The sequence below is a fragment of the Alligator mississippiensis genome, chromosome 6 (assembly GCF_030867095.1).
Source record: "Alligator mississippiensis isolate rAllMis1 chromosome 6, rAllMis1, whole genome shotgun sequence".
Lineage (NCBI taxonomy): Eukaryota > Metazoa > Chordata > Crocodylia > Alligatoridae > Alligator > Alligator mississippiensis.
The window spans coordinates 80314849-80339982 of record NC_081829.1 but is presented as its reverse complement, the minus strand read 5'-3'; the positions used below and the strand labels follow the sequence as shown (position 1 = coordinate 80339982).

At 39.2% G+C, this 25134-nt stretch overlaps 1 protein-coding gene across 4 annotated transcripts in view; it reads left to right on the top strand.

The window, feature by feature from the left end:
* The window catches only part of DOCK1 (dedicator of cytokinesis 1), a 555371-nt gene that overhangs the window by 467240 nt on the left and 62997 nt on the right, over nt 1-25134 (top strand). For all 4 annotated transcript variants that reach the window (XM_059730036.1, XM_006259204.4, XM_014611383.3 and 1 more), the window contains 5 exons: nt 469-555; nt 5215-5391; nt 6496-6579; nt 16467-16604; nt 24434-24579. In XM_059730036.1, the coding sequence (XP_059586019.1) occupies nt 469-555; nt 5215-5391; nt 6496-6579; nt 16467-16604; nt 24434-24579 (632 nt within the window). The remainder of the gene's footprint in view (nt 1-468; nt 556-5214; nt 5392-6495; nt 6580-16466; nt 16605-24433; nt 24580-25134) is intronic.

The following is a 25134-nucleotide window of genomic DNA, read 5'->3' as shown; positions in this document are numbered from 1 at the left end:
TGCAAAAGCTCTAGAAGTTACTTTTCAAAAGCACAGTATTTTCAGTTATATTGCAATTCCCTCCGAGTGTGGAATGAGAGCTTCTATGTCTGTGAGCTTCCACGAAGGGATAGCTCTTTTCCTAAAGTCTGTCATCTGTTTTTATCCAATGTGTTTTTTTCACATGAGAGGCAGAATATTTGGAAAATGACTGTTTAATAGAGTCAGGTGGAACTTTTATACAATGTTAAAAGAATAATGTTTCCCTATTAATTACCTCACTGGTCTCAGTGTTCTAGCTAAAAAACTGCAGACATAACCCTGCAATATGACAGTTATTCCATTTGCAGTCTTTTTTTTTCGCTTTGTATTTTTTTATACTGCTGCACTTTTTTTTCCTCTGGTAACAGAGTTGTATATCTTGGGTTACGATAAAGACTATAAACCTGCTGACAGGCTGTTTCTAACCTTCCTGTGTTGTATTTGCAGAATATGTGGATTGAGAGAACTGTGTATTTGACAGCATATAAATTACCTGGGATTTTAAGATGGTTTGAAGTCAAATCAGTTTTCATGGTGAGAGAAATTTACTGAGATTACTTAATTAGAAACATCTTATGCTGTATTATTGTGTGTTTTATATTTGAGCAGTTTATGTAATAACTCCAGCTTAATATCTGTGATCAACATCAGCATACTGGGGACTGACTTGCCCATTGTATTTACAGAAGAATAGGGTGGTTTAATAACCATATGAAGGTAGCAGAAGTAATGTTGTTCTAACATCAGTTCAGAAAGGTACATCCTACAAACCTGTGGGCTCTGGTTCAACAAAGCACTTAAACACCTCTTATCTTGAAGCATGTGAGCTGTCCCTTTAATAGCAAAAGAGCTAGTCACATGCCTGAAATGAAGCAGAAACTTGCTAATTTAGATGCATCGGAAACAGGAAACAAAAAGTATTTTTTCTTTAAAAAAATAAATTAATAAATAAAATTAAGAATTGGGCATTTTGGTAGCAAGAAGAAAACAATAAAAGTTAAATCAAACAAATTACCATACTGGTACTCACTGAATTCCTTTTGTAAATATAATTTGTGATTAACTAGTTGATTTTATCCTCCGCCCCCCACCCCCTGTATTTCTTGAAAATAATTTAAATATGTCTTAATAATTCCACAAAGAATTTCAACAAATGTACCTTCTTTTTCTAGCTCTATTGCTGACACTGTTTCTGATTGTTTAAGAAAGACATACATAAAATGTTTTTAATATCAAATTATTACACAGCTCTTAATTTTTAAGTAGCAATAAAAATATCGTTACTGAAGTTTTTAAATCTCCCCTATGAAACCTGTTTTTAAAGGGAAAGAATAGTTTGCATATTATTAATCTAACCTTTTTATTTCTCCATTGTGACTGTTGGACAGTTGTATTAAAATGAACAAAAGTAATTCAGGAAATGTTATGGTATCTATAGTAACAATATGGATACGATATTTGACAGCAGTAGGCAACTGAATAAAACACATTGAATTTTTTATTAATTTTGTATTTTTCTAACATAATCCTCATAGAAAGAAATACCTTTCTGATTACAAGAAGAGTTCTTTGCAGGTTGAGCATATCTTATGAAAATCAGTTCTCCTTATGAGTTAAGAACACCACCTGACAGGCCACTGTATACAGACGATTTGCATGTGTGCCCCTTTAACGCTATGCATCTCTTAGAAATGTGCATAAATCCTTCTGATAGAGCTTCTTCTATAAGCCTTTTGTAAATAAGGATTACATTAGCCACATAGCTGAAAAAATATACAAAATGTAATTTAATCATAATGATTAAAGACAGCAAAGGATTACTTTTGACCTATAACGTTAGGTGCAGTTATGACAAAAGCAGTGTTAGGTGTTCATAAACATTCTTACCAGGTAAACATCTAGGGGCAAATTTCAAGTCTTGCGCTTTTGTAACAGATGCTCCAGATATAAATAACATAGATGATCTGCTAAATACAGTGGATGAAACTACATTTGAACATTTCATTGATTGTTGATAGAACTACAAAAATATTTTACAGGGCTTTTAAGTAAAGAGTTAATACAATCTCAAATCAGAAGATCAAATAATATATATGGTCTTTTCTGTTTTAAATAAATAATGAAACATGAGTTTTGTGAATTTATTTGTTGTTTGAAATTATTTGCTAAATAATTTCTGCTAATAAGTTTAGTTCCACAGTTTTTTGAATAATTTGTTATGAGCATTCAGTATTTCAAATCTGAGCTCAGAGCCGTACAGCTTTCAGATATTTTGTGGCTATTTCTCTTGCAAGTGGATGAGCACGACTCTTGAAATGAAGTTTTTGGTTCCAGTAAACATGTTTACACATGGAAAATTTATGTTAAAATGTTTTATGTACAAACATTTATGACAATAAGTTTATCAACTAAAATATTCATGGAAAACAAACAACGAGAATGATCATAGCAAAAAAAAAAGTACAGCTTGATTTAAAGTGAATATTTTCAAGATAAAATTGGAGATATATCAATGATTCAGATGCTGGATTTTGAATTATATTCAGTCAATGAATAAATAAAGCAGGCATACTAACATATGATGTATTATGGCATTTAAACTAAACCCATATGTCAGGACTGTGACATACTTCATTTCTCTTTGCCATAGGAAGATGGTCTGGTCTATATAAGTACTTAGAAAAAAGTCATAATTTCAAGTGTTCAAATTTGTAATAAACAGGGATCAATCTTTCTTGAAGTAACTGGGGCTGACTTAAAATATGAGATCCACTCTGCTCACTCGACCTCAAAAAATAATTAGGAGAGAGTCACAAGAAACAGAAATGAAAAAGAAGGAAGATGAAGAAAAAATCCAGGGCTGCTCCTGAGAGAGAGAGTATAAGTTAAGAAGTCACTTTTTCACCTCAGTTAGTATTAAGTGTAACAGTTGTCCAGTTTCCTTTAAAAACCTTCAGTAGCAATTTATTTTCATGACAAATTATTTGCCAGTCTAACATCCTAAATTTAGCATTTAACTCTCACAATGGAACCTGTGTAGCTTTTAGTAATTATGCAGGCATTTTTGTCATCTCATTCACCCTATTCAAATTACAGTTCTTGCAAATGCAGCAGTCAGATGGAGGAATCTTCCAAGTGGTTAAGTCTGCTCTAGCTGACAGACACAACAGAGCTACTTGCATGTTACCTTGAATTTTAAAATAATGCCCAAAACGTGCTCTTTAAAATGATAATTAAAACAGCCTTGATGTAATCAGATAGCAGGTGTAAGAGCAACAACTAAAGAGATTTGATTATAAGTGGCTCTCAGAAGCATGTTAAGCTACTGATAGCTAGATAGGAGTGCTTCTTTATTTATGTAACGTTTATGTAAATTAGAATGTAATCAAATATACACTTGCATTTTCCTTACAAGCCCCAATTACCCTTCCTTTTCCATACCCAGCATACCATTTTCAGATAAATAACAACCAACCTTGAAATGAAGGATTCCAAAGTAGGGAATGTTGCTGGTTGGTTGAGATTTGGGTTTCTTGGGCTGTGTCCAGATGAGCATGGGCGTGAGGTATGTGGCACCGCAGACCTGTCTGTGGCGCTACACACTGTTCATGCAGGTGTCCCTGCAACGCTACCTTGCAGTGCGGAGGCGGGGTGGGATTGAAACCCATGCTTTAAAAAAGTGGCGTGGCGCACATGGTAGTAGCACACACCACCCAAAACCAGAGCCTGGCCTGCCAGAGCCATGCTCGAGCTGCCAGCCAGGCTCCAAGCTGCAAGAGCACCACAACTGCAGCTCCCGAAAGCCCCCGGGACCCGAGGTAAGGCTGCTGGGGCCAGCACAGTTGCTAGCCCCAGTCTCCCCTACCCCACCTGGGGTTATCTGCCGTGTGCCAGAGCACATGTGACATGAGCATTCCCTGGGGCCAAGTAGCAGTGGCACAACTTGTGCCTGGGGAAACACATGGCTGTGCCTGTCTGGATGCAGCCTTTCTGTCCATTTCTCCACCGATGTTAGCATATGTATTTTAGCTATATTTCAAGTATTTTGCAAATATTTTCATTCTATGTAAGCAAGTGTTATAGTTACTTGAATTTAACATGTTTCCTTGCATACACAATGCCCCAAAATAAAATGCTCACCTTGTTTTTGAAAAACAAAATGAAGAAAAAAAGATCTTCCCTTATAATAAGTAACTGAATAGCAAGAGCTAAGAGACTGCAACTTCTTATTGTTCTGGTACCTGTGCTCAGACTTTACTTTTACTTTTGCCTGGTAAGCAACAGAAACTTCTCTTACCATATTTTCTTGCATATATCATGCACACCAATTTCCAGCAGCAGGTTTTGGGGGAAAGAGGGTGTGTTGTGCGTGAGAAAATGTAGTAGTATCTTTTCTCATGGAGCAGTAGAGGGCCTATATGATTCGAATGAGACTGAAGCTGCTCACATTGCACTCACTTTATTCAGAATTGATTCACACTGTTAAAGAGTCTGAGGGTCTTTGGTTTAAATAATGACAACTTTGGGTTATGCAAACATTAGGTTAGCTTTTGCCCTTTATTTCCTAAAATAGGAAGAACACAGTACTACCTCCTGGAATAAATGTGAGAATGTAATTGTTTACAGTACAACTTCTTAGTTTCCTGAGAGGATAGCACAAGAGTTGCTGCAAAGGCCAGACAGAAATACCTTTTTTCCTTAATGTCTCAGCTTTTTAAGAGTACAATATCGAGAAACTCCTGACAACTCACATCAAGAAACTATCTGTTTTTTTACTATTACATTAAAAGGGTTTTCTTCTGTACTCATGAAGAGCTGCCTTTCTGTAGCAGTTTCCTTGTCCGTAACTTTCCCCAGTATCTAATAAGAAGTTCAGAGAATCTGTGCAAGGCAATTCCAGCACTTTAAACTTACTTGATCTTTGAGAGCCATAGGCGACAATAATAATGCTGTACCAATGCAAATATAAACAAACCTACAGTAAAATTAAGTTAATTAATATTTAAAATAATTCATCACTATGGTAGTGTTTTTCAGTGCACTGAATCTTCACCAGACTCCTTGATTTGTACACAAAACACTTTGACTAATTTGTGAGCTGTGAAAGTATAGTTAATCATTTCCAAACATACACACACTAAATCAAAATGGAATTTGCTCCTGATGAACATTTGTTTCATACTGTTCTTTTAGGTAGAAATCAGTCCACTGGAGAATGCAATAGAAACCATGCAGTTGACAAATGATAGGATCAATAATATGGTTCAACAACATTTAAGTGATCCAAATCTACCTATTAACCCTCTCTCTATGTTACTTAATGGAATTGTGGATCCTGCAGTCATGGGAGGCTTCACAAACTATGAAAAGGTATGGTCAAAATTAGCTGTCATATTTATCCATCTCTTCAGTTGTAGAATTTCATCATGTAAAAGTAAGTGTGTGTGTGTGTGTGTGTGTGTGTGTGACAGAATGTGCACACGTGAGAGAGAGAGAGCGGGGGAGAGAGAATTTTGAAAAGCTACAATGCCCCATGTGTTCAGCAGTATATTATAATGGGTTAATATTTATTAAAGAATTTTGTGGGTTGAAGAAACAACTGTAAGGTTTGTTTAGTAGTGAGGTTGAAACAGTGTACCAAGGGATATAAAGAATTGTATTTCTTTTGAAACAATTTGGTCAGATTTGATAGCTTTTAAAACATATGCTGTCATTCACCTGGAACTTCTTTGCATCAAGGTAGACGTTACTGTGTGAAATTCTGTGGCCTACATTACACGTGTAGGTAGATGACCTGATTATAGTGCTTCCTGCCATGATATCTCTATGCTTATATGGATTGATTTCCTGAAAGAGCCTTATCGTAAGGTATTAGTCCATTCCAAATGTGTCTAAATGAACTGAGCTACTTCATGTAGCTGTTATCTGATAAACATGTACAGAAGACAGTTAAAAATGTTGAAAATATAAAAATTACATGAATGCCTTATTGATATGAGCTGATTTACATACTGCACATTCTCATAGGATAAATAAAAGAAATGTGCTTTCAGTTTCCTTTTTACCGAGTAACTTCTGTGGTACTTCAATATCTCCAGTGTAGCTCACCTACACAGGACTCTCAGACCCCTGGGCTTTGATGTGTAGGGGTGTTATAGATGAGGAGGGCTCAGTAGAGCTCTTCAGCAATGCCACTGGTGTGTGACAAAACGTTTGTTATTAACCTTTATGGGATAATCTTCCTTCCTCTGCTTTGTTGCTTTCAAGACTTAAATGCCTTTGTATTAATTGGTGTTAAATATTATACCTGTCCTTCCTCACCTTTAATTGTGTATTTGTAAAATGATACTTTATAGCAAAATCTGTTGCTTTGATTTCTTTACCTTTGCCTTAACTAAATATTTGCATAGGTATCAAATGTTGACTGATTTTCAGAAGTGACTGAAGTAACTGGTACTTTTCTGTCTTTGTTAGGCTTTTTTTACTGAAAAATACATGCATGAGCACCCAGAAGACCATGAAAAGATTGAAAAACTAAAGGACCTGATAGCATGGCAGGTAAAACTGTCTAATGCAAATTGTGCAGGGGCCAAGTGGCATATGAAGGCGGCCTGCTGTCACGTTTGACAAAATCCAGGCATCAAACTGCTCACCCTAGTGTATACATTTCAGTGGCATTTAGACTGACTTGGAACATGAGCTAAAGTTCATCTTTTTGAATCTGACATAGTTTGTCATTTTGTAATCCCACAAGTAACTAACATTATTAACTCATTTTTTATCACATAGGCTATTTTTACCCTTTAAAGATACAAATATATTACCTTTCAAAGGGGTAAAGATCTTAGTGTTGGCTGATACTATTATGAATATAGTTCTAATTTTTCCTACTTTTTAATTCAGATTTAATATGAAATTCCATGTAAACTGCATTTAAATATTAATAATTTAAGCACAAACAAATTAAATACTAAGCTATGAGTCTGTCCTTTGTATATGTGTGTTAACAGTTGAATTATGTGATCACTTAATGTATCTTCAAATACATGTAGGTAACAGTTAATAAAAGTATTATATACAACAGGCACAGTAAATGAAGCTAGAGATTACTTGAAGCCCTTGCCTCATTCACTCTCTGCTTTACAAAATGGATATGTTATGATACATGGTGAAACTCTGCAATACCATGCTTACGGTCTCTGTTCATAGCAGAAACATACTTTAAATGGATTAACTGAGAGATTACACAGAGAATCTATGGTGAACCATGATAACCCAGTTCTTCTAGCCCTGTGCCTTAAATATAGCACCATCCTTCCCATGTGAAGGGCTACATTTACATGTACCAAAAACACATTTTAAGAAAATCAAGAAACCACATTCCAGCCTTTTTTGTAAAACTATGTGCTGCTATTTTTATGATAAAAATTTATGATAAAAATCTACCAATGAGACTAAAAATGTTTTCACCATGGACAAAACCACAATTGTTTTTTTTTATATTCAATTCTCCCCTTATTATAAAGGGAATAATTTAAATTTCTAGAGGATTCAGTTTTACAGATAGCAGAAACAGAAGTTATAAAATTCAAAAATCCTCTGAAGGCCATAAAACTATTGCTGAACAAAAACTAGTTTGGTCTGCAAAAGTTATATTGATTTTTTTTTTTCTTTTTTTCCCCTTCTTTTCCCCTGCAAGCTTTCACAGCAGATTGGATTTTAGGAGTTTCAAGTTATACAGAAGAAAATAATTTGATCCCAAGAGAGTAACTTCATGTCAGCACTGTGTCATTGCCCTTAATAACTATATTAAAAATGAATTTTCATAGTGTTCATGGTTACAGTTTACCCCAGTAGAGGATCATATTGCTGAAAACATTAGTACATTAAAATAAGAAAGTACTCTTAGAAAATGCACATAGAATATATCTAGGTTTTATCTTGATTAGTTAGATTATATAAATGCATATGTATATATATAATTTCCACATTACTAGTTCAGTTAAAACTGTGACGGACAATAAGAAACTTTTTGAAAAGAGATTAATAGAAACAAATTCTTTTTCTGAAAATAAGGGGTGCATCTGTCAAAAGACAGCTTTGTAAACTACCTCTGTCGTGTACAAATTTAGAGTATTTATATTTAAAACATTTCTAGAAACTATTTAATGTCTTACAGAAGGCAAATAGCATAACTTTATAGAAAAGGTGCAAGGATAAAGAAAACTTAAATATTGCTTCTCTTGTAAGAAACTAGATAGATGGGGGGTGGGGGGTAAGAGAGAAGGGATGGAATATTTCACCCCTTAGCCACTAATTTGAATTCATCACCATCTCAGCAATGACTTCTTTCCCTGTATGTCAGAATCTGTTGATGTACATGAGTAAGTAAAAATAAATTGGGAAATCTCTAGTTCCTAGTAAATAGGTTTTCATCTAGCTTATTGTTGGTACTGTGTGCTTTTTAAGAAGATTGCTTTTATTTGTGTGTGTGCATGTTCAGGTGTGCATATATACAATAGATACAAATTATATTATTGAATGTGACTAATTACTTCCTTAACCATTTCACTTGCATTGTTAGACCCCTTCACCTTGCCTTTCTCTCTTTGATCTTTTAGAATTACAGGCCCCTTGGGCTAGGACAGCGACTTCCATAGGCCCTTTCTGCTAGTACTATAAATGAAAGAAGAGAGATCGAAAAATAAAAACTTAATAATCTTTTTTGATCAGTCTCAAACTGTAAGGCAAACTGGAACTACTGTCAGGAGAAGCCATTACAGAACAGGACAAATGCACTTACAGATGGAGCAATGTGGTAAAAATGTTAGGTTTAGCCTACCTTATAAATAAAAGGCCTTCAGTTTTTAGTGGTTCCATTCAGTGTGGTGCTTGCCATTAGCTTGAAGTACGTACTTATGAAGAAATAGTATGGACTAAATTAATGCTGTTAAAATCTAAATTTAGGATTTTCAATTTTCCTATGAAATGACGTGGTATTATTTTCACGGAACATGATTGACTGCACCAATTCATGGTTAGGTTTCAGTTTTTTAGGTCTACTTAATTGATGTTAATGGGGTTCATTTTTTTCCTAATGTTTTACTTTTTATTTCTTGGGGAAATACATTTCCATAATGTTATTTGGACATGTAATGTTGAGCTAAAAATAGCTGATTCCTCAGCCCAGGATGGTAATAAAGTTTAATTTGATATGATGGCGTAGTCAGTATCTCAACTGCTAGCCATTATATTTAGATCATACAAAGACTGATGCATAACACATGGAATGACTCCTTTGCCATACTGCTGCAGGTAACCTACAGTGTACAACATAAGCCATTCAGAAAATCTTGTTAAAGTAAAAGTTTTCATTTTCATAAGCATTTGGAAGTAGAATCGGAGTACTGTAACATTTTCTGTTTAAGCAGAAAACTAAAATCCCTGCCTGCTGAACATATTAAATAGTGTAGTAGCTTGGAAACTTTTAAAAATAAGGAATGATTAGGAGAAAAATAGGTTATGGAATAAATACTATTTGGAGTATTTTTTTTTCCTTTTGAAATTCAGTTATGCACTGTTATCTTTGATTTTTCTTTTTTTTACTCTATAATAAAAACACTCATCCAAAGCTAAGATCACCCTTCATGATCAATTAAAATAAACTAAACCCATCAATTATTCCAAGGTCAAATGACTCGGCAACAATATAACTATAGCAAAATTCAATCACCACTACTCCTTGTATGTTCATGCAGGTTTCCCATCAGAATTCTGTACCATTCATTACTAACCAGATCTCCTTATCTCCTTCTGACTAAAGAAGAAAAGAGGGACTTTTCAGCTCAGGATTTTCAGGTTTTGTGGTAAACCATTTTGCAGTTTGAAGCAACATCAGTGACAAAGTTTGACAATATTTTCAAATTGAATTTATAAGTGCATAGTATGTTTACATGCACTTGAGGTGATATTTTCTTTGTGGTATCTTTTATTGCAGTGGTTTTCAACCTGTGGGCTACAGATCCCTGGGGGTCCACAGACTATGCCTAAGGGATCTGCAAAAGATGACTGTGATAAATCAAAAGTATATGAATACCCCACTTACAATTCAAAGGGGTCCGCACCTCCATTTGAAATTTCCAAAGGGGTCTGCACCTGCATTTACATTTTTAAGGGGTCTGCAGATGAAAAAAAGGTTGAAAACCTCTGTTTTATTGGACTAACTCTGTAGTTGGTCCAGTAAAACGCATCACAAAAAAGCCCTTGCCTCTCATACATGTCCTGGACCATCAAGGCTAAAACAGCACTTTAGCCCTACTACACGTGAACTTGAACAAATATCTCCAAAACAGTTGCACATCCTCCAGCCAAGACTTCACCAAGTTTTCTCTTCAAATAAGACAGTTATTTATACCTTGGTCATCTTATTCTTTCTCTGAAGCAGATTGGGTGCTCTCTCTTGTCACACCCTATACCATATGATATTAAGACCACAGTGTCTCCAGCCTTTGAATGGACAGAGCTCATGTTTTCAAAATTAATCCTGTAAGATTTAATCCTGGATGTTAGCCTTCTTTCAACAGATACTCTATAAATAATAGAATCTCACACAGGTTTAACTGTACCCAGTGTCCTCTGAAGCTAGTTCAGCTAATAGTCTTCACCAAGACAAAAGAGAATGCTTAATCCATGCCATCTTTATGAACATATGGATACTGTTTCCTGCCTTCTACTTGACTTCACACTAACATGACTAACTACATCTCTCTGCAGTTTCTCTAGTCAACTGGAAGGAGGACCCTTGGAGCCAGGGCCTCTATTTAACCTTTTCTGTTGAGCTTTTGATATCAACTATTTAAAACATGCATTTCATTAATACCTTTGATACAGCAGGGGACATTCTAGGCCAGCTGAATTTTTCAGTGCTGAGCCAGCTGGGTCTGTGTACTCAGACTCGCTCTGTAGCCATGGAAACGTGCATCTAGGAGTGAAACTGGGTCCCCCATCCCCAGAAGCTGCAGTTAATTTTTGACCAAGTCACAGAGGTAGAATCACCAAACTTCCAGTCCCCTGGGAATGATATCAGTGATACCTGCAAAACTGCCTCAACCCTGTAGTGCTGAGTGTATCCTTTTGTAGCACTATGAAGAGGTATTTAGCACTAAAAATGTAATACAGTAATACCTCTCTGTGACCTAAGGAAATGTCTTTATGGCTCAAGGCAGTGCTCTGCAGATAGCCTAGGTAGCACATGCTAGCTCCATAAATGAAAGTGGCATGGCAGCATTAACATTGTACTATGCCCAAACTAAATAGTCCTGCTGCAATGCAGGGCTGGCACAAGCTAATGTAGGTAGACTGCTTAGAATTCCCAACCAGATGTGCACAGAGCTAGCTTAGAGAACTCTTTACAACACTGGTTTACACTATAGAGATGTATAGAATCATGGGAAATCATAGAAAATTAGGGTTGGAAGGGACCTCAGAAGGTCATCTAGTCCCAAACCCGTGCTCAAAGCAGGACCATCCCCAACTAGATCATTCCAGCCAGAGCTTTTGAGCCTTAAAAATCTCCCAGGATGGAGATTCCTCCACCTCTCTAGGTAACCCGTTCCAGTCTTTCACCACCCTCCTAATGAGAGTTTTTCCTAATATTCAACCTAAACTTCTCTTGCTACCCTTGAGACTACTGCTCCTTTTTCTGTCATCTGCCACCACTCAGAACAGTCCAGCTCCATCCTCTTCGTAACCTCTTTTCAGGTAGCTGAAGGCTGCTATTAAATCCTCCCTCAGTTTCTCTTCTAAATAAGTTTCTCTAGACTAAATAAGCCCAGTTCCCTCAACCTCACCTCAGAAGTTACGTGCCCCAGTCCCCTAACCATTTTCATTGCCTTCCCCTGGACTCTCTCCAACTTGTCCACATCATTTCTATAGTAAGAGGTCCAGAACCAGCCACAGTACTCCACATGTGGCCTCCCCAGTGCACAATAGAGGGGAATAATTACTACCCTCCATCTGCTGGCAATGCTCCTACTAATGCAGCCTAGTGTGCTATTAGTCTCCTTGACCATGAAGGTACACTGTTAACTCATATCTTATTGTCCAGTGTAACCCCCAGGTCCTTTTCTGCAGACCTTCTGCTTAGCCTGTAACAGTATATGGGATTCTACTATCCTAAATGCAAGACTTTGCACTTGTGCTTGCTGAACCTCATGAAGTTTCTTTTGGCCGAATCCTCTGATTTGTCTAGGTCACTCTGAATCCTAGCCCTACCCTCCTGCATATTTACTCTTCCCCACAGCTTACTGTCATCCACAAACTTGCTGAGGGTGTACTCCATCCCATCTTCCAGATTGTTAATGAAAATATTGAACAAAACTGGCCCCAGTACTGACTGATGGAGCACTTCACTTGATACCAGCTGCCAACTGGACACTGAGCCATTGATCACTACCCTTTGAGCCTGACGTTCCCGCCAGGTTTCTATCCAGCTTGCAGTCCATTCTTCCAACCCATACTTCCTTATCTTGCTTGCAAGAATGCTGTGGGAGACAATATCAAAAGCCTTGCTAAAGTCAAGGTATATAACATCCACTGCTTTCCTTGCATCCACAGAGCCAGCCATCTCATCATAGAAGGCAATCAGGTTGCTCAGGCATGACTTGCCCTTGGTGAATCCACGCTGACTGTTCCTAAGCACCTTCTTATCCTGCAAGTGCTTAGAAATGGGTTCCTTGAGGAGGACCTGCTTCATGATTTTTCTGGGACCTGAGGTGAAGCTGACTGGTCTGTAGTTCCTTGGATCCCTCAGATGCATTGCATCCAGCCCCATGGACTTATACACATCCCACTTTTCTAAATATTCCCTAACCTATTCTTTCACCACTGAAGGCTGCTCACCATCTCCCCAAACTGTGCTGCTTGGTGCAGTAGTCTGGGAGCTCACCTTGCCTGTGAAGACTGAGGTAAAAAAGATGTTGAGTACTTCAGCTTTTTCCTCCTCATCACTAGGTTGCCTCCTCCATTCAGTAAAAGACCTACATTTTCCTTGACCTTCCTCTTGTCACTAACATACTTGTAGAAACCTTTCTTGTTACCCTTTATATCCCTTGCTACCTGCAACTTCAATTGCTCTTTAGCCTTTCCGACTTCATCCCTGCATGCCCAAGCACTATTCTTATACTCCTCCCTAGTCATCTCTCCAAGCCTCCACTTCTTGTAAGTTTCCTTTTTGTGTTTAAACTCACTGAAGAGTTCTCGGCTAAGCCAAGCTGGTTGCCTGCCATTTTTGCTATTCTTCCTGCGCATTGGGATGCTTTGTTCCTGCACCCTCAGTAAGGTTTCTTTAAAATACAATCAGCTCTCTTAGACTCCTTTCCCCCTCAGACTGGCCTCCCAGAGGATCCTGCCCATCAATTCCCTGAGAGAGTCAAAGTCTGCTTTTCTGAAGTCCAGGGTCCTTACTCGGACCTGTGCTCTCCTTACTTCTTTTTGTCAGGATCCTGAACTTGATCATCTTGTGGTCACTGCTGCCCAGGTTGTCATCCACTTCTACATCCCCCAGTAATTCTTCCCTGTTTGTGAGCAGCAGGTCAAGAAGAACATAGCCTGTAGTTGGTCTCTCCAACACTTGCACCAGGAAGTTGTCCCAAATGCTCTTGAAAAACTTCCTAGATTGCTTGTGCACTGCTGTATTGCCCTTCCAGCAGATGTCAGGGTGACTGAAGTCCCCCATGAGAACCAGGGCCTGTGATCTGGAAACTTCCACTAGTTGTCTGAAGAAAGCCTCATCCTCCTGGTCTGTTGGTCTATAGCAGACACCCACAACATCACCCTTGTTGCTCTCCCCGCTAACCTTAACCCAATGACTTTCAACAGGCCTATCTCCAGTTTCATACTGAAGTTCTGAGCAATCATACAGTTCTTTTACATATAGCGCAACTCCTCTTCCTCTTCTCTCCTGCCTGTCCTTCCTGAACAGTTCATACCCATCAATGACACTACTCTAGTCTTGTGAGCTATCCTACCAAATCTCTATTATTCCAATCACGTCATAGTTCCTTGACTGTGTGAGGACTTCCAATTATTCATGCTTGTTTCCTAGGCTCCATGGTTTTATGTACAGACACCGGAGGTAGATAGCTGATTGTCCTACTTTCTCAGGAAGAATGAGACCACCTCCCCTGTTGCCTCCTCCTGCTTGAGCTTCCTCCAGGTCATCTATTTCCCTACTTACATCAGGGCTTTGTCCATCTCCCAGTGAGAACCTAGTGTAAAGCCCTCCTCACTAGGTTAGTGAGCATGTCTGCAAAGATGCTCTTCCATCTTTTTGTCAGGTGGATCCTTTCTCTTCCCAGCAAGCTGCCTTCTTGGAACAACATCCCATGGTCAAAGAAGCTGAATCCCTGCTGGCGACACTACCTGCATAGCCATGCATTGATCTGCAGGATGCGTCCACTCCTGGCCAGGCCCTTTCTCTTGACTGGAAGGATCGAGGAGAACATCACCTGTGTCCCTTTCCCCTTCACCCTTGCACCCAGAGCCCTGTAGTCAGTGATGATCTGCTCAGGATCACCCCTGGCAGTATCATTGGTGCCCACATGGATGAGCAGCATGGGTTAGTAGATGGTCAGACATACCATAAACTTCTCTTTGATCAACTTCTGGAAAGAAGTCACATATTCCAAACAGCAATACTGCTTTTTTCTCCAAATATTGAGATACTGCCATAGTAGAGTGGGACCATCAGTGCTAAAGATCCTTCTTTGTCTTCATAGGGAAAAGTGCTCTATACCCATTCCTGTGCCAGCCTCATTGTTCTCAGATTTGGTGAAGCTACTGCAGAGCTTGGCCAATGTATACCTTACATTTATAAACACTTCTCTTAAAAAGAGGGCTTGGCTTTAAATTCTAGCTTCTTACTAATCCTTGTTATGCAGGAATGAAGCAGACCATTGTTTTAAACTCTGTTAGCCATTAATCAATATGTGTGCTGCAACCAGCAATATCCCTGATGCAAGAAACATTTTTATAAATCTTAAGATACTTGTCCAAGCCTCTCTTTTCTCTCGCACCTAGGGAAAACAAATTAACCAACTGACCTCTTAGAACTGTGCACAAGAGGGTCTCAACTTGGTCTTTGGTCATTATGGCAATTTTGAGATTTGTTTAATATAGACAGAGTAACAGGAACAAGATAAGTTTAATGTTTAAGCTTTGCTACTGAGTATAAAGCACGTAGATTATAAATAAGTGTGGATAAAGTAGAAATATTGTACTTATTCTGTCTTTCCTTTGAAGAGTGCCAAGAGAAGCAACAGCTGCTTGCTCTTAAATAGCAAGAAAATGCATTTTATTCATGGATTCATCTTGATAAGATTTTTTGAATTTGTTCACATGTAATTCAATTGTGTACTTATTATCCTTCTTACTAATAAATCTGCTCATGGAGATTGCTGCTCAGTCATATTAGAAAAATCTGTTTTTAATCAGTATTATGGGTTAATTATGAATTATTAAGAAGAAGCCTCTTAACTTGATTGCTGCAAAGAATATCTAGCTTAGAATCAGTGCTCTGTGTACTGAAGCTGATCTCACAAAGGAAATATTTTTCTTAAGCTTGATATAAGAAATCTAATTGTAGGTCTATATAACAGTGAGAATGAAAATGTCTGTCTTAACATTTTAAAAGGTCAACTACACGTCCACCCTATGAACTAATTACATAAGTTTGTGTTACTTTGGATATTTTATGACAGAAATCTTGCAGGTAAATGGTTATTTTCAGTTATAAGAGAGAATTAATTTCATTCTCACTTACCTACCTAACCTACTCCCCAGCAGAGTTCTTTGAAAACCATTTTGTGATGAAAATCTTCTAGACATTATTATGTAAAGTTGTACATTTCCTTAGCAAATACTGTTGTATACTATATAGTCCTAGCTTTCCAAATATATATGAATAGCTAGGAATTTTTTCAGCATAATGCAGGGCTTTATAAATAACTTTTGTTAAATAAAAACAATCTGGAGATTTTTTCTCTGTCCTGTTTAGTCTCAAGAAACCTGGTTGGGCTGACATTAATAACCTAGCTTAAGAGTCAGCATTCGTCAGCATGCCAATTTAAAGAACAGTTTGGGTTTTTTAATGTAATGGCAGTATTTATTCATGCTGATAAATTTAGCTGTGTTTATGGAATGTGTTTTGTGGACAGAATTATGTATACATTAATTATAAAGAACCATGGCAAAAGAGTGAAAATGAAACCTTGTGTATTATTAAAAAGGATCGCTAATTATTTCCTGTGTTAGGTATGATTTTATAGAATAATAATAATAATAGTTCATTTGTCTTAGAAATGTTAAAGTATATTTAGAAATCCTCTTGCTCTCTTCCCTCCTTGATGGCGATCAGAAAATTAATTGTGATCTAATTTTATTTTTAGATTCCGTTCTTGGCAGAAGGGATCCGAATTCATGGAGAGAAAGTAACTGAAGCGCTTAGACCGTTTCATGAGAGAATGGAGGCCTGTTTCAAGCAACTTAAAGAAAAAGTAGAAAAGCAATATGGGGTCAGAACAATTGTGAGTTGTCCCAAAATTATATTTGAAAAAAGTATCTGCTTTTAGATTTACTGTAATATATAGGGTACTTTATAATTTTCCTAACTTAATTCACATTGATGAATGTCTTGAAGGATGAAATCACACACACGTGCGCACACACACCCCCCCCCCCCCCCAGTTAAAACAGAGGATTGTTTAAGAATGTTTGGTAAGTTAATCATTTTATTTTTTGGTAGGCGATAATGCTAGTGATGGGTTTAAAATCAGTTTTATACGGATGATTATTTTTCTCATTAGCTTCCCCAAAATTCTGCAGGTGAGTAGCCTGCAGAATATGATCACTTGGCAAGTATTACATGTTAGATCAGGGGTATCGAACTCATTTGGTGCTCTGGGTCGGATGAGGAACACGAAGATGGAGCCAGCATGTGCATGCATCACATACCATGAGCTGGCCCCACATGCCATGTACAGCTTGCCTTGGCTCCAGTCCTATGTGCCGCATACAGCATGTGCCAGTCCTGCACACACTATTCAGCACACAAGGTGTGGGACACATGCTGCATGCAGTACTCGCATCAAACCAGTCCTGTACACTAGATACAGCATGCAGGGTCAGTCTTTAAGCCCAATGGAGACTCAATGGCCCCAGATTCAGTGTGCAGAGCTAATCCAGCACAGGCACCAGTCCAGCCCCATGCACTATCTAAGGCACATGCACCAGGTTCAGCCTTGCATGCCCTATGCAGTATTTGGGGTTGGGGCAGCATGTTGTACACAAGGCCAGTCCAAGACCCACAGACAGTATCATGGGCAAGTCGATAGGGCTCTAATGTACTTATCCTGTACCTTATGCCTGGCCAGGTCTTCTGAAGCAACCATGTATTTCAGGAAACTTCAGTTACACTTTCAGGCCCTAGGAGAAGTGACCAAATGCCCTTGGAATCATTCAAAAATCCATATTAACTTGACTTCTCAGAATAGGATTTCTTCCTAAAATATCTAGAACTATCCACTGGGGGTCAAAATGTTGCATTTTAAGGTACTTTGAAAGAAACGACAATCCCCAAGCGGTGTTTGACATCTTTGATGCATTCCTCTTTTGATGTTAGACATACATGTTAAAGAGTGTCACAGAGTACCTCTTGCAAAGTTAGATGTCAGAACTAAGGTAGTTTTAATTCTTTTTAAAGTCAGTAAGTGTTTTGCATTTGTAGGTGCACCAAATAACTGGCTGCTCTTAAGGACAGATTGTACCTTTGACCTTACTCGCAAGGCTTATGCTACTATCATTCCAATTTAAATTTAAGGTGACTGGGGTTAAGTTGTTCTAGGTGAATGATTCTCAGCACAATATTTTCATTTCTGCCCTATGAAAATGTAATTTTTGGCCACCACTTTTGCCTTGGCTTCTGGGTGAAGAGAAGAATTTTAAAAATCCCCACAGATTTTGTATCTCTTCCTTAAAACATAGATTAGTTACAAAGGAGAGGTTTTTTTAATTATTTAAGATTGAATGTTTCTGCTTAAAGACAGTGGGAAGTTGTTTTAAGTTGTAAATTCCTTTAGCCAGCTACTAATCTCTTAATAGCTAATGTATTTTTAAGGGGTGTAGGTTGTCTGCCAATGTATTTTTAAAGCTGTTAATACACTCAGTGGGCATGTAAAGTGGGCCAGTCTTTTATCCTCATGCTCATCCTGTACCAGATGAGCAGAGTTACAGTTAGTTTCAGGCTGGCTTTGCCAGACTTGTATTCTATAAGTATATTGAAAGCTACTGTTATGAATTCTTTGCCCATCAGCTTTTATCATTAGCACTGACAAAATTTCTAGCATTGTTATAAGTATTCTTTAAACTTTTGGTTAAAATTGTCATGAAAAAAGTAATGTGTAAAGCCTATATCGAGACTGTAAACTCTTCCCCTTATTACTCTTAAAGAAAAAACAATTATGAATGTGTTGAGCATTTATCCAAAATACAGACAAATATATACCTTAAAGTTGAAATATGTTTTCTGTTTACTCATTTATATTGATTTGTATTGTTTGTTGTGGTCCCAAATGGCTAAACAGATTTCAAACTGGAATAAATGATGAGGGAAAATTCACCTACCATTTTGAAGAGATTTGACTTGCAACCACATATAATTTGTCTCCAAGAAAACAAATAACTAAATGTTGTTTAAAGCTAAACATTTCCACCCCCTCTCTCCAAAAAAATTTAAAAGAGTAATTTTATGCAATAGCAAATATACAGGACTAAACTTCACCCGAGGTATCATTAACTTATTTTTAAGGTAGCAAAAGTTCATTTCCTGTCAATAAGAATTTTAAAAATAAAGGCATGCACCAGTTGCATATTAAGTACTTCACAGACAGCCTGTAATGCCAGCTTGTGTTTCTGGTTCCCCTACTCTCTGGCTACAATATATACTCCAGCTCTGGCTTCTTGCCTAGCTCCATAGAATAGTGTAGGGAGCATGCACTGTAATCCAATTATTTCCCATTTAGAAGGAAAGCTGATGGGTAAGACACAGCAGACAAATCCCGGCAGACTAAAGAGACAAAACAAAATGTTTTATGACTGGTTAGAGCAAAATGATGAATTCTGTAGGCAAAATGACAGTGGCATCCTGGAAAAATGCCAAATTGATATTTGCCTTATATTTGAGGCAGGTTGTGCATGTCAGAGCACTGTGTCAGCCAATGTGTGTATTACGCAGATGTCAATGCATTGGTTTCTATTCAGATAAGTTGCAAAGGTTATCACTGTAACCATAAGAGCTAAGGTTATAGTTTAATTCAAACAAAAGCTCAAAATTAAGAGCACAATTTCAGAGCACTAAGCAAATTCCACAGTAACAGAGTAAGCATGGTATAAGTATAGATCCAGGCAAGATGGACACTCTTATCAACTGGGGAGTGCCAAGGAATGTCAAGTAGTATGCTTCTTTAGCTTTTCTAATTTCTGTCTGTGTTTCCTGAAGGATTCCTCTTGATGAGATTAGTTTCTTTGATGGTCTTTTCAAGAAGTGTTGTGCCTCATTATACTAGAGGCCCAGCATTCTTTGACATGAAACCAGTGTTGATGACTGGAAACATATACATCCAATTTGGTCCCCCAGAACCCTTCCAAGCCCTTTTTGTTGAAGTAGATGCATCAGACTTTACAATTTGAGCTGTCTTTTCTCAAGAGACATGGTCCAAAGAAAGAAGTACATACCTGCTGTGACAGAACACCTTTGGGTGCCTGTCACTTTAAGGGCCAGAGCGGACATCAGGGCAGCTGGCAGGTGTGTACCATAGTAATGAGGCAGTTGCATGACTGCAGGAGAGCCCTGAGATTGGAGGAGAGAGTAGATTAGCCTCCATTTTAGATATAGGTTCTCAGGGCTGGGTCAGCAGTCGGCTGCTGGAGAGACACCATCTGGCTCAGCAGCTGCTCAGGAACAGCTCGGAGGTAAGGGCAAGAGCTATGGGGATGGCAGAAGGCTCCTGGTCTTGAGTATGACTGAAAACTGCACCCTGCTGGGGAAGGATGGCCTGTTGGGGCTACCCATGGTGGGGTAGCTCCCCAGAAATGCCAGGCCAGTTGCCTCCCCATGAAAGGCAGGTAGGGGCACCTTATAACCCTAGCCCCCACTACCCAGTGGATTATAGAGAAGATAGTATGGCCAGGCACACCTAGAGGGAGGGACCTGAGCCCAGGATAAGACCCCAAGGCCCCAGCGGGGGCAGGGGGGGCAGAAGTAGTGGCTTGAAAAGGAACTAGCAGCTGAGTCAGCCCAGGATGAGGCATAAGGCTGGTGGCCATTTAGAGTAGGGTGCATTGTCGCGCCTGAAGGGCTGCATATGGGCCAGCCAGAGAGTGAGTAGCCAAGCCTGAAGGTCATAGAGTCACAGAGTAGGACAGAGTGAGAGTGGCTGAGTGAGGGGCAGTACAAAAGAGGCCCTTTGAGAAGGGGCAGAGTAAGTGAGGCCCTGTGAGAGGGGGCAGTGTGCAAGAGAGAGTGCTAGAGGCCCAACAAGGGGCAGAGTTAGCCTTGCTGTAGACCAGTGCTATAAACAACTTAGGATGCCATCTGTCAGGATGGGACACAATAAGAGAAGGTTGGAGTCATGTGTAAATCCCTTGGCATCAGGGTATTAAAATGGACAGTCTCCTGCTTTTGATAACTGGTTTATCCCAACAAGTCGTGGCAGGAAAGACCGGGCAAACTGCCCTAGATGAAGTGGCAAGCTGGTGTGCTGACTGGCCACGAGTTGACGCCTTTGTCATACCAGCCTTTCAATTCACGAAAGAGAAGTCCATCTGTACAAAATTAGAGTATTTGGGACAAAGAGTAGCTGCCTAGGAAAATGGTGTTCAAGAAATGGCTAAAGGGTGGTCAAAATTTGGAATGGGCTTCCAAGGGAGGTGGTGCTCTCCCCTGCCTTAGAGGTCTTTAAGAGAAGGCTGGATAGGCATCTGGCTGGTGTCCTCTGACCCCAACACTCTTTCCTGCCTAGGCAGCGGGTCGGACTCAATGATCTGTTGAGGTCCCTTCCGACCCTAGCATCTACGAATCTGTGCCACTTCCTCAAAGCCCTACCAGGTTCACAATTGCAGTGCCTAAGGGCAATAAAAACCTGGAACACCAGTGAACAACCCTCTGAATAAAACACAATTCAGTAGTCTGTGTTTGGGCTTATTTCCTGTAACTTTTGATGTCTATGCATACAGTTATGCATGGAATTGTATATCAAATCCTGCAATGCATGTGCTCAGCTGAAGAACCATCAGGCTAAGCTGCAGCCTCTATCAACCCCATCTCAGCCATGGATTTCATTGCAGAACCACTTAATTCCAAGGGCAATATGACCATCCTGGTTGTTATCAACTGGCTGACAAACATGGTCCATTTCATTCTGTGACTGATTTCCTACTGCAAAGGAGGCCACTCAGGTCTTTGTAGATCTCATCTTGAAACTCCACACACTGCCATTCATCATCATCATCTCTTAAGCGATGCGCCATTTTCCTTCACCTTCTGGAGGGAGTTCTTCACTGTGTTGAACATAGGGTCCTCACATTCCCTGCCTCTGACTAGACCATATATCCTGGTTGGGCTGGGACACTCCAGAATTTCATAACCTGGTCCTGAACAGTTTGTCAAAAGTTCCAAGTTGGAGTCCGGTGGTGAGGCGGAGCAGCATGAAGTGGCAGGCAGGTGGCCAGGCGGGCACCATTGCTTCTGTGTGGGGGCAAAGAGAGCAGACTGGATCAGGCCCCACCCTGTCCACAGATGGCATGTCCTTGCTTGGATTTTTGACCAGCCAGACTGGACTGGCGTATGGAATCCTGAAATGTTCCAGCCAAGCCGAGACATATGGCCATCCTACCTATGACCCATAAATTGATGGTCAGACAGTGCAAGTTAACTAAGTCCTTGAATGGTACCACCATATTTTTCCTAATTACCACCAAACTGTAAATTTTGGGGTGAGTGGTGGATATCATATACAAGTCAGCCATCAAGGTTTATACAACACACAGACGATTTCCATAAGGGCTTGATCACAGTAGCTGTCTTTGTAGGACCTGTTGGCAGAACACATACCAAGAACTCTATTTGAGAACCAACGGTTCTTAGTAGAATCGGATGGAAAATTAAATTGTACGTGCACCAGGGTAAGAGAAGTTTCATTTATGCAGAGAAGCTCTGTGACAGCTCAAGGCTAAGACTTTCACCACATCAAACCAATCCTAAACTCTTCTGTCAGTCATACTGTGGAGAAAACTGACTCTGTGCTAAGCCAACTGAAATTGAAACATTTGCCTTTCACTTGAGGACCATAGACATGAAGTGAGAACTCATTGTTCAAACTTGAAATACAAAGTTTGAAATACAAAGCATATATCGAGGAAACCAAAGCAAAAGTGAGATCACGATAAAACAACATCTAGAAACAGGTTAACTCCAAATGGAAAAGAAAAACAGCTGTGCTCAGATCAACCACAGATAGATAGCCCTTTGATGTTCAATAGTATAATGTGTGCCCCATGTGGGGCGAGGTGCATACATGGAGAAAGGATCAAGCCAGTTCTGATTGAATGCTGTAAATACATCAATGACTGGCTCAAACTGACCAGCATGTAGTCTTTATCACCTGGTCTGCATTGTGCCCTAGGGTATCGGAAGAATAGTGGCCAGTCACGCAGAATGGACACTCCAAACCACAGACCATACAGCTTCTGCTCTGCTAGCATGCATCTGTTAGGAGACTTAAATCATGAAGGAAATTATTACTACAACAGATCCTTGCAATCCATCTTTGGAGTGCGTGTGGTGATGGTGTGGAGTGCATGATTGCAAGGAACAGCAGCCTCTGCTTAGATGAGACTTTCAGAGTCAGAGGAACAATGCACAATTTTGTAATGACTGACCTGTCTTCACACAGGTGTTGGTTGCTGTAAAGTAAACCTCATGAAATGGTGCTATGTCAACCAGGCCCAAAACATGAAATCTATCTGTGCCAAAAAGTAGACCATAATACCTCATATGCTTCATTGTCAACTTCTGGGGGGGGAACCATGTACAGCTGACAATTTAAGTACTGTTATAGAATACGCTGCGGCCTGCACCCACAAATGATCATCATTGATCTGACAGATATAAAATTAATGAAGCAAATGACTGAAATCCCTCCTGCCTCTGGCAAACTCCCTGACTTTTTCATTGAAGGGTAGGTTACCTTGCCTTTACTGCAGAGTAAGAGCTAACTTTCTGTAAGTTCATACTCTCAGTTACTTTTCAGGGTCTTCATGTTTATATCCTGAATTTCAGATTTTTTGTATTGGTGACACATTTAAGTCAGTGCTTGACATATTGAGAAGAAGGAAAAAAAGTCTGATTTGGCACTTACATGCCAACTATATTTGGAATTTACCAGCCTCAATGGTATCCTTTTTAATGTTTTTTCATCTGTAGTCCTTTAAAACTGTCCTCCCCAACACATTTGAAGCTATGTCTCTCTAAACAATAATTTATTCCCAAGCAGAAAAGAGAATTTGACTTAACTCTACTTATGTGTCAGGTGCTTCAGTAATATACATTAACATTGTCAAGGAGCCGACTTAAAAGTCTTATCCAGGTGGGGTTATCTTGCCAGTTCACCTCTGATCCACTACTAAGAATTGTCAGAATTGATGGAGTTTTATCATTTCTGTCTTTCTTGTAGGCTGCCAATTTATGGGTATTTGACAGGGTGGAAAATCTATCTGTGATTAAACAGCATGAGATTTTTATTCTTGTCTGAAATAGTTCAATTATTATATGCATATATCAGTTATTAATGACTAACAAAGCTTCAGAACTGTTAAAAGAATGTCTGCTTTACAAAAACTTTAAATTATTTTCTTTTTTGTCTGATGTCATTCTGTCAATAGCTTGTTCACAAAAACATCACAGCCATATTTTTTAAATGTTGGCTTATTTTAAATATACTGAAAGTCACGTGAGGTGCAAAAATACATGCAGAGAAGACTAATAGTTGTATATACATATATTATTCCCTTAAAACAAATACGATTTATAATATTTCTTTATTAAATAATATAGGCATTTTTATAATCAATGGAATATCAACATTCACTTAATATTAAGTGTATGCTTACCGTATTTCTCAATCTGGACAAAAATGTATGCAACTATGGAATCAGTATCTCTCAATATGATTATGTAAAGATGGTAAAAATAATATAAAACTCTAGACCGAAAGAACCTTATAAACTGTCAACGTTACTTCTAATACACACATTTCAGATTGTTCTAAAAAGAGTAAGATGTTATATTTCTTTCTTGTAGCCCTCCAGTTTAGATGATAGACGAGGAAGTCGGCCAAGGTCTATGGTTAGATCATTCACTATGCCGTCATCTTCAAGACCTTTATCTGTTGCATCAGTATCTTCCATTTCATCAGACAGTACACCTTCTAGACCTGGCTCTGATGGGTAAGTAAGCTATCATCATTATAGGCTTACGATTGTTGGTAACAGCTGAGTATGCAAATCCATGGTTTTAAGAAACTAACACAGGGGCAAGCAATTATTCGTGCCTATGAGCCACATAGGCAGCTCTGGGGAGCTGCCGCGGGCCAGTCAGCACTCCCCACAAACACACTCTACAACTGCCCAGAGCCATCACAGCCTGTGGCTCTTCTCCACCAATGCCAACAGTGCACAGCCCCAGCCCACCCCAGCCCTGCTCCAGACTCGCCCAGCTGGAGCAGACCAGCCAGAACCCATACACACAACCCTGATTCCAGCGTGCCCATGACTTCTCTCGACTGCCCTCCTATATTGAGCAGTGTCAGCATCTGGGAAGAAGCTGCTACTTGGCGTGGCATAAAAGCGGTCCTTCCCCTCAGTGCTGCAGCTGCCCAGAGCCTATGCCTGGGCTGCCTGTGCCTCTTCTCCACCGCCATCACCACTGCTTCTGGGCTGCCCAGTGGGGTAGTGATGGCAGTGCAGAAGAGCCACAGGGCAGCCCAGGAACAGGTTCTGGGT